The 13,065-nt window shown below is 39.0% G+C and overlaps 2 protein-coding genes across 2 annotated transcripts in view; both read left to right on the top strand.

Annotated features, from left to right (window-relative positions):
• LOC107717582 (gastrula zinc finger protein XlCGF26.1-like) overlaps positions 1–13,065 on the top strand; it is a 24,004-nt gene that overhangs the window by 7,296 nt on the left and 3,643 nt on the right. The gene's annotated exons all lie outside the window — the stretch shown is intronic.
• LOC107717585 (gastrula zinc finger protein XlCGF8.2DB-like) lies at positions 719–2,730 on the top strand. Its single transcript, XM_016524394.1, has one exon. The coding sequence runs from the start codon at positions 739–741 to the stop codon at positions 1,741–1,743; it is 1,005 nt and encodes a 334-aa protein (XP_016379880.1). The 5' UTR covers positions 719–738; the 3' UTR covers positions 1,744–2,730.

Here is a 13,065-nt window from a genome sequence, read left to right as displayed (position 1 = left end):
GGTTTCCACTGGGTACAGTACCTGGTACCTGGTACTTTTTTTAGTACCACCTCGGTTGAGGTTCCAAGTGAACCGTACCGTTACCAAAACGTGACGTGTAAACTCTGCTGATCACGGATTGGCCGGAGAGAATCGTCACTACCTGCGTCACTGAACTTGCGACACAAACACAACAGAACCGCTAGATTTAAATCAGTGCGGCCGGCGAAGGATCGAACGTAACTGTTTTGAATGAGCGCACCTTTTTTTAACAACCAAAAAGTTTTGTTGTCTGTTGCTGAAGTACAGACGTTCCTCTCGTTGATAGCAGAGGAGCGGATCCAGCGAGAGCTTGATGGGGCGACGCGGAATGAAAAAGCTTTTTTAGGAGTCGTGGTAGTAGAGGCGGCGCAACTATAACGTCATGTGAATAATCCCGCCCACTCTAAAGCGGTACTGAACTGCAGTGGAAACGCAAACCGTGCTGAGCCGAGTCGTACCATGCAGTGGAAAAGCGCCATTATTGTGTTTTTATGTTTTGTTTTGTTTTATGAGAGGCTTGATGACTGCCAGCTTGAAAGAATTTGGGACGTGTCCTAAAGAAAACAAAGAGTTAACAATATATAATATAAGGTTCTGAGATTACAGGTTACAGTAACTTTGTGGGTATAGGATCTAGCAGACACGTGGTTGTGTTTGATGCTTTACATGTCTAAATGTTTTTTAGTTTGTAGTTTCATTCACAAAAAATCCCTTAACATGCACATGAAAGTTCACACCGGAGTGAAGCCTTTCACCTGCCAACCGTGTGGAAGCTGTTTCAGTCACAAAAAAACCCTTAACAGTCACATGAAAATTCACACCAGAGTGAAGCCTTTCGCCTGCCAACAGTGTGGAAGAAGTTTCAGTCACAAAAATTCCCTTAACAGTCACATGAAAATTCACACCAGAGTGGAGTCTTTCGCCTGCCATCAGTGTGGAAAGAGTTTCAGTCTCAAACAAACCCTTAACAGGCACATGAAAATTCACACCAGAGTGAAGCCTTTCGCCTGCCAACAGTGTGGAAAGAGTTTCTCTGACAGAACAAAGCTTGATGCCCACATGAGTGTTCACACTGGAGAGAGACCTTTCTCCTGCTCTCAGTGTGGAAAGAGTTTTACACTGAAAAAAATCCTTAATGCCCACATGAGTATTCACACTGGACAGTGCCTGTACACCTGCAAACTGTGTGGGAAGAGTTTCTCACGAAAAGGAAATCTTAAGACTCACATGAGAACTCACACTGGAGAAAAGCCATTCACATGCTCTCAGTGTGAAAAGAGTTACACGCACAAAAAAAGCCTTAATGTCCACATGCAATATCATACTATGAGATTTAAAGAAAACCTTAACCATTCCATTCACACAAGAGTGAACGGTTTTATATGTCATCAGTGTAGAAGGAGCTTCAAAGACAGAAAATGCCTTAAGAATCATGTAAAAACTCACGCTGGAGAGAAGCCTTTCATGTGCGATCACTGTGGAAAGTCTTGCGCAAACAAAGCGTACCTTGAGAATCACGTAAGAGTTCACACTGGAGAGAAGCCATTCATCTGCCCTCAGTGTGGAAAGAGTTTCCCGTTCAAAGGAAACCTGAAGAATCACGTAAGAGCTCACACTGGAGAGAGGCCTTACAAGTGTCTTCAGTGTGAGAAGACTTTCATGTATATCTCAGGCCTTAAACGTCATTTACAGACTTGCGCCTGTTTCACACCTCAAGCTTAAGCTTCACGTCAGCGTCACTGCAGCTGCAGACTCGTGAAAGTATTCACTAGGGATGTGCGGGTCTAGTTGACTAAACGGTACAGCTCCTACTAGTAGACACTGAAAACAATAGTCGATTACACGAGAGAGAAAAAATAGGACTTGCTTGTCGTTATCTTTGCGTGACTCCGACTTCAGTTCCTGGGCAGGAATAACTGTTAATCACCTCAGGTCCCGTCTTTCACCGGACCACGCTGATTGTTAATTTCACTGCACATATACGCATGGTCTGAGAAAGTAAAATGGGTATTGTTGCATCGTTTTGTTTTTAGATGATATAGCCTACTACATGAAGTACGTTTTTAAAAACCGTTTTAATGCTGTTCCTTGATAAACTTTCCTATCGTTTTTGACTTTTTGTGTTTTTTAATATGTTGGCTAGATGAAGAACTCTGTCTGTCTATAGAGCTCCGGAGGTTGACGTCACGCAATCTAAACTCCCATCAGGAGAGCGCTAGAGCGGCTGTAGCATTGGTATCGACAGTGGTTGAACAATAATTTAAAACCAGAATATTTAAATCTTACAAATCTTACTATTTCAACATGGTGGACAGCTGCTGATGCCAGAACAGGCGGGGGAAAGCTAGGGTTGCCAACCGTCCCGTATTAGCCGGGACGTCCCGTATATTGGGTTTAATTTATGTGTCCCATACGTGACCTCCCTTGGCCCGTTTCTTGCCCCCTCACGCAGTATTCGTTAAGTTAATAAGAAATCCTGAATCCTCTGCCGGCTGGTCGCTCCCGCTTCACAGCAAGCAGCGCTCGCAATAAAGCTAATACCATCCGTATTTTCACTTCAGTACATCAGTTTTGGCAAATACAAACAACGTGATTATTTTCAATGTGAGTCCAACATCCAGCCGCGCAAGAAAACATACAATCTACCCGAGACATGTTCAATAAGGGAAGCCGTCTTTCACTATTGCAAAATAGAGAAAAAAACATATGCATCAGAGCCAGCGGTAAATTCCAGAAGATCTGGCCGCGGTGAGGCTGCTCTCTCGGTGGGTTCATGAGCGCTGAACGGGCGCTGACGCCCTGGAGCTCACATCTCTGAAAACGGCGAAGCAAATTTTCAAATAGACGTTATCTTTATTAACAAACCATATATTTGAAGTCTAAACAAGTACATTCTCGCCTAAAAACTCTTAAAACTACACAAAAATCCGTGACACAAAAACAGTATTATTTTAACATTTTAGTGGATCTGTGTGTCCGCCAATATCTCACGGTTCTCAACCAATCAGATTTGAGAACTAGAACGAACTGTTGTGTATATATATATATTTATGCACGATTGTCCATAAAGCTAAGGGGACATCATTTTATCGTATTCCTAAGGATCCCGATAGACGACTAAAATGGTTCACTGCAATAAAACTCAAAAATTTTCAACACAAAATTTGGGATTAAACGGTTTAAGATGTCTGCTGTACTCACAGTGGCTACCTACAAGGGCAGCTAGGGTCGATTACGTTAGCTAACAACACAGTTGACTTACCCTTCCAGTGACGACAAAGCAGGTTTTAGCCGGCAGACTCCAAAGTTGAATATTCGTCAAAAAATTTGATTGCGTCCATTTGTACCCCTCCAGGCCTTTGTGGGCTTTATAAAGAGTCTCCAGAGTAGGATGAGGTAATGTTAGTTGTAGATATCAGGATACTGCAGGTCAGGAAAGCTATCCGTTCCTTTATTGATACCCAGACAGCAACATAGTGTTGGCCCAGATCCGGCCCACATCTGGCCCATGTGAAATCCATGCGTGCCGGATCTGGGCCGAAACTGTCTGCTGTCTGGGTATGTATGTTAAAAGCACCCGGGGGCCTCATAGGGATCTGTTATGTTTAATCTATTAAGTTTTGCTATGTACAGGTCTATGTCTTTTGAATTAAAGTGCGCAGTGTACTCTGTTGCCTTGAAACTCATGCATCGCGTATTTTTATTTTTTTCACGTGATGTCCGGAGCTCTATTGCCGCTTGCGGTGTGAAAGAAAGTGGAAAGAAAGTGCAGTGTTCCTCAGTGTGACTAAAGGTTTACAACACTGCGCAATATACATTCATTCTGAAGGACATCAGTTCATTTGTGAATTAAAGTGCGCAGTGTACTCTGTTGCCTTGAAACTCATGCATCGCTTATTTGTATTTTTTTCACGTGATGTCTGGAGCTCTATTGCCGCTTGCGGTGTGAAACCGGCCTTATTCTGGAAAGAAAGTGCAGTGATCACAAATGAACTGATGTCCTTCAGAATGAATGCATATGGCTCAGTGTAATATTTTTGTTCTTTTGCCATCACTCTTAACAGATGCATATGAAAAGACATATAAAAGTGAGACCCTGTTTGTGTTTCTTGTGAAATAGTAAAGCAACAGGAAATTAAGGCTCTGTTCACACCACAGCTGAATGTGGGCTACATCTGATTACATCTGTTCACTTTCACGACCACTTCTTTCATTTGCATCCTTCACTTCTTTATACTTCTTCAGCTAATTTTAGTTACAAATAAAAGGACATAAACTTATAATGAACTCTGCACTGTGTTATATGATTTCAATGATCATGTAAACATGTTTTTTTTTTCATCTGCCATATTCAAGTCTAGACTGACAACATATTTCAGCAGTGTAATTCACATAATTCACCACAGGAGGCCATTCAAATATAATTTTTAATGCATATTGAAATATAAGAATACATATTAACTTGACAGAATGTTGATGGAAGGCAATCTTTAAGTTTCATATTCTGCTTTCATTGGTAGTTATTTTCAGAACATCACTGGACAACATATATAAACTTTACCATATAAAACTTTTTCTGTACATTTTTTATGCACTATTTAGGACTTTTATTTTGTTCTGATGGTGTCTGGGGGTAAGCAGATAAACATCACATATTCATTTTTGGGTGAACTATCCCTTTAAGTTTTGTAGAATTTCATTTACTTTGATTTACCGTGAAAACGGTGTCGCGTGCTGCTGCTTCAGCCATAGATTATCCAAATAAAAGTGTTCAACAAGCAGAAGTCGATCAATTTTTCAACAAATGACAACTAAAATTAAACCCCTTGAAGCTTTTGAACAGTTTTGTAGCATTTTAAAATGCTAGTTTAATGTAGTAAGACCAGAATATTAACAGAACTTGTTTAATTACACATTAAGCGTTTTCCTCCCTTTAGAAAATCGTAATGAAGAGGTTCCGGTTATGGCGCTAGACGTGCATGCGGTTCACTCTCGTAAACTTTTCGGTTTTGTCTTATAAATATAGTTTGGGAAGAAGGAGGCGGCAACTCTCTCGCAGAGTGCTAGCATTACGCTAGCCGAGATCACTGCTTTACATGACGATCTTAGAGCCTCAGTCGCCGCAGACTTCAAAGCATCTTTCGAAAGTTTTGCAGCCAAACTAGATAGCATTCAATCCACAGTGGCTGACCATGATCTGCGCATCGGTAATCTTGAGTCCGGCACTACAGTAGGTGCGTCCCAAATCACGTACTTATGCACTATTCTTTGACGTTTTGTAGTATAAATAGTGCGAGTAGTGCGTTCACACTGAAAATTCCAAAAAGAAAAAGTGCACTTTAAATACCCGGATGATGCACTTAAATAACCGAAAAAACAAAGTGTGGAAAGTTGGACACTTCGTGTACTCAACTGTCGCAGCTTTAATTATACGTACCGAAGGGGGAGGGGCTATCAGACTCCGATTATGAATGACAGAATAACCTTATATAATTCATACGATACATGGTTGAGTACATAGTGCATAAGTACATAGTGTGTTAGTGTATAGTGCGTCATTTGGGATGCAGCTAGAGATTAGTCAGCCGCTTGAACAACTCGAAGCTACATGTTCGGCGCTCCAGAAAGATAATGAGTGGCAACCCCTTAACTGTCACCGTCCCACCTGTGGGACGTTTGGCACTCTTTTTTTTTGTTGTCCTTTTTCTCTGTGAAATCTTTTAGTAATCATCATAAATTATATTGAAAACCATTTTGAAATCGGACATTGTGTTACCATGGAAATGGTACTTTAAAATCTTTTGGCGGTCTCCTCCCCCTTAGTGGGCGCGGTCAAGTGTCATATTACCAAATGTATTACGGTATTTTACAATCAAAACTTTTTATAATCTTGACAAAATACATATCATTGGAAAGGTCTGAGTCTCAGGATTCCATATTTGGTGGATAGAAGTAATATTGACAGAGAAATCTAGACATTTGTGACAGAAAAATGCATTAAAAAAATTCAATGGAGTTTTGATGGCACCCGGTGGCTGTTTGTGGTATAACGCCATAAATAAAATCTCACAGGAACCTCAATTTTTTTACTTTAACTTTAAATTTGATACATAACTTATTTAGACACAAGGCTTTAATTTTATACCAATTTTAGAGTAAAACCTGTTATGTAAAATATTTACTATATATAAAATAAAATAAAATGAGTATAGCGCATTTTCTTTACAGTAAATGTAAACGTATATAACTTTTTGATACTTGAATTTTTTTTAAAAATTCCACTTTTGCAATAATCTGATAAGCTGATTTTCTTCTTTAAAAAAATACCAACTTTAGGTCTGTATTCCAAAGTGTTCATAAATTACAACAATTTAAGTTTGGATAGTGCACTTTATTGCCTATTTAAAAAAATGGGGGGTGACAGTTAAGGGGTTAAGGCCAAAGTCTCAGATCTTGAGAGCCGCAGCCGACGCCAAAATATTCGAATATTTGTATCTTTGAGGATTACTGCCCTGAGGTTTTAAAGCTTTGCGCAGAGTATAAGGATGCCACTCTACAAACGCGGACTCAAGCCTGTGCTTCTCGACCCTGCTAGATTGCGAATCACGCTTCCAAACGGTGAGAAGAAATGGTTGCCTTCTGTTTCCGAAGCCAGTGACTTCACCCAGAGCTCAGTCTAGATGTAAGTGCGGTGGACTTGATTCTACTATGAGCAGCCTTGAATATTTTGGCCTTATTGTTCTATAGTATATGAAGGATATCCTGGGCTGTTGGCGCTGCGGATTTAAGACCTGACTGTTCGCTGAATCTGACAAAGTTGCTGTTATTTGGACATTTTTTCACAGTTGTCATGTTGGGGTTTTTGTGTGTGTGTGTGTGTGTGTGTGTGTGGCTATAAATGATGTGCACATGGATTTTAGTTTGGATGTACAATAAGCTCAGTCAGGTTTTATGATGCTGTGAGCTGTCTTGTTTATTCTTTGGCCTCCTGACTTGGGTGGTGAATTCTACATTGGACTGTATCTTAAAATTGATAAAGCCGAGTTGTTGACATCGCTTTGTTAAAGTCTTGCTTATTGTAAAGACCATTTGGTTCTAATTATAAATCTTAATATATCTATGGTTTGTTAATTTTGGGCATCTAGTGCTACAGCACCTTTAAATTCTGTGAAAAAATGTTTTTATATTTTATTTATTATTATTTTACCTATTTTCTCTCTCTCTTCTTTTCCCACAAATAGTTGGTACTCAGATTTTACATTAGTTTTGTTTTGAAGTCTAAGTCTGTCAGTAACTTTTGATATAAATATTTATTGAGGTTACGTACCATTTATGGAAGGACTAGGAGTTAGGGAACTTGCCTGCTGTTATGGTAAAGCGGTCCCAGCTGCTGTTCTTGTTGTCAGCTGGTGCAAGGGTGGGTTTAAGGGTTGTTGTTGTTTTTTTTTTGTGTGTGTGCAATCATTATTGTGGTGTTTTGTATCCTCAAATGCTACAAGCCATATTGTTGTTGGCCGGGCTGTGTGTGTGGGGTGGGGGGGGCATCTCAGAAACCTGGTCTTGTTCATAGTACTTGTTATCTAATGGCGCTTTTCCACTGCGTGGTATGACTCGGCTCGGCACATCACGTTTTGGTAATGGTACGGTTCACTTGGAACCCCAACCGAAGTCCAGTTCTCATCCATAAATCTGTTCCTTTTTCTGTTGCTGAGGTCATCTCGGACCCTAATGGGCGTTTTATTATTCTTAGAGGACAGATTAACGGAGTCCGCTTGAGTTTGGCAAATATATACGGTCCTAATTGGGATGACGAGGCTTTTTTTCAAAAAAGTGTTGTTTTCTCTCCCTGATCTGCATTCCAACCAACTAATTCTGGGCGGGAATTTTAACTGCTGTCTAGACCCTCTTCTAGACCGTTCCTCATCTAGGCCCTGCACCCTGTCTAAATTTGGCAGGATTGTCCAGCTTTTTATGGAACAATATGCGGTTTCTGATGTTTTTTAAAATTCTAATACAAACAATTCTCTTTCTTTTCCCCTGTCAATCATTCTTTCTCCCGTATCGACTACTTTTTGGTTGATAATAAATTGCTCCCATTGGTTAGTTCATGTATTTATAATACTATTGTAATTTCGGATCATGCTGCTGTTACATTTGACCTTGCTCTTCCAGGCTTTTCAATGTCTCGATCCCCTTGGCGCTTTAATTCTTTACTTCTTCATGATCCTGATTTTATAGCGTCTATTAACGATCATATTGACCTCTTTATTTCCACAAATTCTTCCCCAGACGTTTCAGCTAAGAAGACAATTTGGGAGGCATGTAAGGCTTATTTAAGGGGAGAAATTATTTCATATGCAACCTATAAGAGAAAAATTATGAATGAAAGAAGGTCTAAGCTCTCTAATTCTTTAGCAGACCTCCTCAACTCGACAAATTCAGACCTCTTTGCTAAGTTTTTTACAGCAAAGGCAGAGTTTGGTCTACTTGCTACAAATGAGGCAATTGATGTGCTCCATAAAACTCATTGCAATTATTATGAATTCGGTGATAAATCGAGTAAATTGCTTTGCTCATCAGTTGCGTCATTCTGCGGCCTCACACTTTATTACTCAAATCTCCACCCCCACTGGGCCTTCAGTTAACCCACTAACTATTAATGACCAGTTCAGAGATTTGTTCCGGACCTGATGGTTTCCCTGCAGAATTTTTAAAGACATTTTCTGATAAATTAGCACCTCTTTTGCTTAACATGTTTAATGAGTCCTACAGTTCAGGTATCCTTCCTCACTCTTTACGGCAGGCTATTATTTCCCTTATTCTCAAGAAAGATAAAGATCCTTCTCAGTGCAGTAGCTATCGTCTCATCTCTTTACTTTGTTCTGATGTGAAGCTATTAGCTAAAGTCCTAGCAAGATGTTTGGAAATTGTTCTTCCTGCCATAATTTCACCAGACCAAACAGGATTTATTAAAAATAGACACTCTTTTCATAATATTAGACGCCTTTTGAATATTCTTTACTCTTCCTCTTCAAATGTATCTCCAGAATTAGTTCCTAAATGTGCCTCGTATTGATTCTAATATTTCCTTTGATTTGGCCGCTCCACTTTCATTGGATGAAATTAAAAATGCTCTTAGTCTAATGCAAAATGGCAAATGCCCAGGACCTGATGGTTTCCCGGCAGATTTTTTAAAGACATTTTCTGATAAATTAGCACCTCTTTTGCTTAACATGTTTAATGAGTCCTACAGTTCAGGTATCCTTCCTCACTCTTTACGGCAGGCTATTATTTCCCTTATTCTCAAGAAAGATAAAGATCCTTCTCAGTGCAGTAGCTATCGTCTCATCTCTTTACTTTGTTCTGATGTGAAGCTATTAGCTAAAGTCCTAGCAAGACGTTTGGAAACTGTTCTTCCTGACATAATTTCACCAGACCAAACAGGATTTATTAAAAATAGACACTCTTTTCATAATATTAGACGCCTTTTGAATATTCTTTACTCTTCCTCTTCAAATGTATCTCCAGAATTAGTTATCTCCATGGATGCTGAGAAGGCATTCGATAGAGTCGAGTGGAGCTATTTGTTTTACACACTAAAGAAATTTGGTTTTCCAATCAATTTATAGCTTGGATTAGGCTTTTATACACATCTCCCACACCATTGAACCTTTGGCAATTGCTTTAAGATCCAGTTCGATGGCTGGTATACGGAGGGGAGGGATGGAGCATAAGCTATCTCTATACGCAGATGATCTTTTGCTATATGTGTCTGACCCCGGTACCTCCATTCCCTTGGTGTTGAATCTGTTAACAGATTTTGGCCCAATTTCGGGCTATAAGCTAAATTTGAATAAAAGTGAATTGATGCCCATTAATAAAGCAGTCTTGGAATACCCATTAGCATCTTTGTCTTTTAAATCTTCCCCACAGTGTTTTAGATAGTTGGGCATAAATGTGACAAAACACTTTTCAGACATATTTGATCACAACTTTGTCCCGTTAGTTAATCATCTTACACAGGATTTTCAATCGCTGGTCCCTCCATCTTATATCCCTGATTGGTAGGGTGAACTGTATTAAGATGAACGTACTCCCTAAATTTTTATACTTATTTCAATGTATTCCTATTTCTATTCCAAATTCTTTTTTTGTCACACTTGATAGCTCTATTTCTAGTTTTCTCTGGAACAAAAAAAAACAAAAAACCCAGGATTCGAAAAACCATTCTTCAGAAGTCAAAACAATTGGGTGGTTTGGCCCTTCCAAATTTTCAAATATATTACTGGGCAGCGAACATACGCTCTACTCTGCATTGGGTCCATTCATCTAACTTGAACCTTCTTGGCTGCACATTGAGAATGCCTCATGTAATAAGTCTTCCTCTTTGGCCTCCCTTTTATGCCTCCCATGTACAATGACCCCAATGAAATATTAAAATAATGTAATTGTAAAAAACAGTCTTAAAATCTGGAACCAATTTGTGCGTCATTTTAGTTTTCATAATACCCCTTTATTATCCTCAATACACTCCAATCCTTTGTTCTACCCTTCCATCTTGGATAATGCTTAGGCCTCATGGAGAGACCTTGGATTAGCTCTATTTCTAGTTTTCTCTGGAACAAAAAAAAACAAAAAACCCAGGATTCGAAAAACCATTCTTCAGAAGTCAAAACAATTGGGTGGTTTGGCCCTTCCAAATTTTCAAATATATTACTGGGCAGCGAACATACGCTCTACTCTGCATTGGGTCCATTCATCTAACTTGAACCTTCTTGGCTGCACATTGAGAATGCCTCATGTAATAAGTCTTCCTCTTTGGCCTCCCTTTTATGCCTCCCATGTACAATGACCCCAATGAAATATTCAAATAATGTAATTGTAAAAAACAGTCTTAAAATCTGGACCCAATTTGTGCGTCATTTTAGTCTTCATAATACCCCTTTATTATCCTCAATACACTCCAATCCTTTGTTCTACCCTTCCATCTTGGATAATGCTTAGGCCTCATGGAGAGACCTTGGATTGGTCCGTATTGGTGACCTTTACATTGAAGGTGTTTTTGCCTCTTTTGATCAGTTGACCTCTTGGTTTAAAATCCCCAAAAGCCTTTTTTTTTTTTTTTCAGATATTTACAAACTCGAGATTTTGTGCGTAAAAAAATTTACGAACTTTCCAAATGCGCCTCTTCCTTCGGATCTGGACATCATACTGGGTGTGGATCCTTGTGCTAAAGGGTCAATTTCTAAATTAGTTAATATGATTGTTAATTTGCAGTTTTTCTCTGATAACCTACACATCATCTGGTTCCAAGACATTGGTACTGACATCAATGAGGAGACATGGAAAGAGGTCTTGAACAGGGTTAACTCCTCTCTGCGCACGTCACAGGCTCATACAGTGCAAGGTGTTACACAGGGCCCATTGGTCTAAGAACAGGCTAGCTCACATTAACCCCTCTATTGCCAAAAGTGGCCCACATATAATGCAGCAAATGTGGCCCAGTTATCTTAAAATTTACCTGGGCCAGTTTTGGCAAATAAATGGTATATTAAACATTGGCTCATCTGGGTGTGAGCCAAAAGTGGCCCACATATAATGGTGCAAATGTGGCCCAGTTATCGTAAAACATATCTGGGCCAGTTTTGGCAAATATATGGCACATTAACAATTGGCTCATCTGGGTGTGAGCCAAAAGTGGCCCACATGTAATGGTGCAAATGTGGCCCAGTTATCGTAAAACATATCTGGACCAGTTTTGGCAAAGATAGAGCACAGCAAGCACATAGCTCATGTAGAACTGTATGTATTGTATACAATACTGTAGAACTGTATTTGCTGTATGTAGGATTGCACTGGGTGTTTTATTTATTTATTCAAAAAAAATTTTGAAAAATATAATTTGATGCATTTGTTCACTGCTACATATTTAAGTGTTCTTGGAATGTTTGAATTCTTTTGTAATGTATTTTGAAATGTATAAATATATCATTTAAAAAAAATCGTAATGAAGAAAACGCTTATGCATTGACTATTTAAAGTTCATATTTTGGGTTCATCAGTTTTTCTACACCTATAATGCTTTATTAGTAAGGTGTGTACAGAATGTTGTCTTTTAATATCACTGTCTCGGTACATTAAGCATTCTTTATATGAGAGGAAAATGCTTAACGTGTAAATAAATGCATTGCGTTCACATTTTGGGCTTATGTGCATATCTGCACATAGTATATGCTTTACAATTTTGTTTTTATCACTGTCTTGGTACATTAAGCCACATGAAATGTTATTTGTGTTAAGCAGTCAATGCAGTCAGTGTGTTGAAGTCCCTGTTCAAGTTCTGCTAATTCACAAGCCGAGTGAGAGTCATACTTGCGAAGGTGATGTTAATTATTAAACCAAACAAAATCAAAACTTTCAAAGACACGCAGCAATGTGATTCTTTTATTGAGTGACAGTCACTGGGTTAATCAGTGACATTATTGATAGATTTACTATCCGGCGTCTTCTCGTCATCTCTGCGACCTGCTTCCCTTGGTGTTTTTGCACAGAGAAAAGAGATTGGAGTTACTTTTGCAATTCTCGATGCAGCATAAATGAGATACAATGGTGACATTTTCCATAATCACAACAGAAAATCAAAATACTGCCCTGGGGCCCGTTCTTCGTACGTCGCTAACTCAGTTAGCTGGATTTGATTGTTGACGATTTGGCGTGATCTTGGATTGTTTGGTTCTTCGAAGCTCATCCCGGAGTTGCTGTCATAGCAACAGGTCCGTAATCTTAAACCTGCTCGGGAGCAGGCTTATTTCATGTAAACAGGATTAGATTGCATCTTTTTAAGCAGAACTGATACTTAAAGTAGCGGTGGTAGCGAACAGATTGTATTACAAGAGTGTCCTACTAATCCAGGGACAATAATTTAAAATAATAATCATTTAAAAATTTATTTAAAGATAATATAATAATGTTGTGTAGTCTTTAATACTATAGACACAGCCAGTTTTACTCCCTGGTTTATTTGTCATAAAATTATTACTTCAT

Source organism: Sinocyclocheilus rhinocerous, unplaced genomic scaffold, assembly GCF_001515625.1.
Source record: "Sinocyclocheilus rhinocerous isolate Xijiao unplaced genomic scaffold, SAMN03320098_v1.1 scaffold3410, whole genome shotgun sequence".
Taxonomy (NCBI): Eukaryota; Metazoa; Chordata; class Actinopteri; order Cypriniformes; family Cyprinidae; genus Sinocyclocheilus; species Sinocyclocheilus rhinocerous.
The sequence above is the reverse complement of the archived record's forward strand: the minus strand, read 5'-3'. Positions and strand labels throughout refer to the sequence as shown.

Bases quoted from the DNA above. Each gene is read 5' to 3' on its own strand.
- LOC107717585 (XM_016524394.1), top strand. From the start codon at position 739: ATGCACATGAAAGTTCACACCGGAGTGAAGCCTTTCACCTGCCAACCG.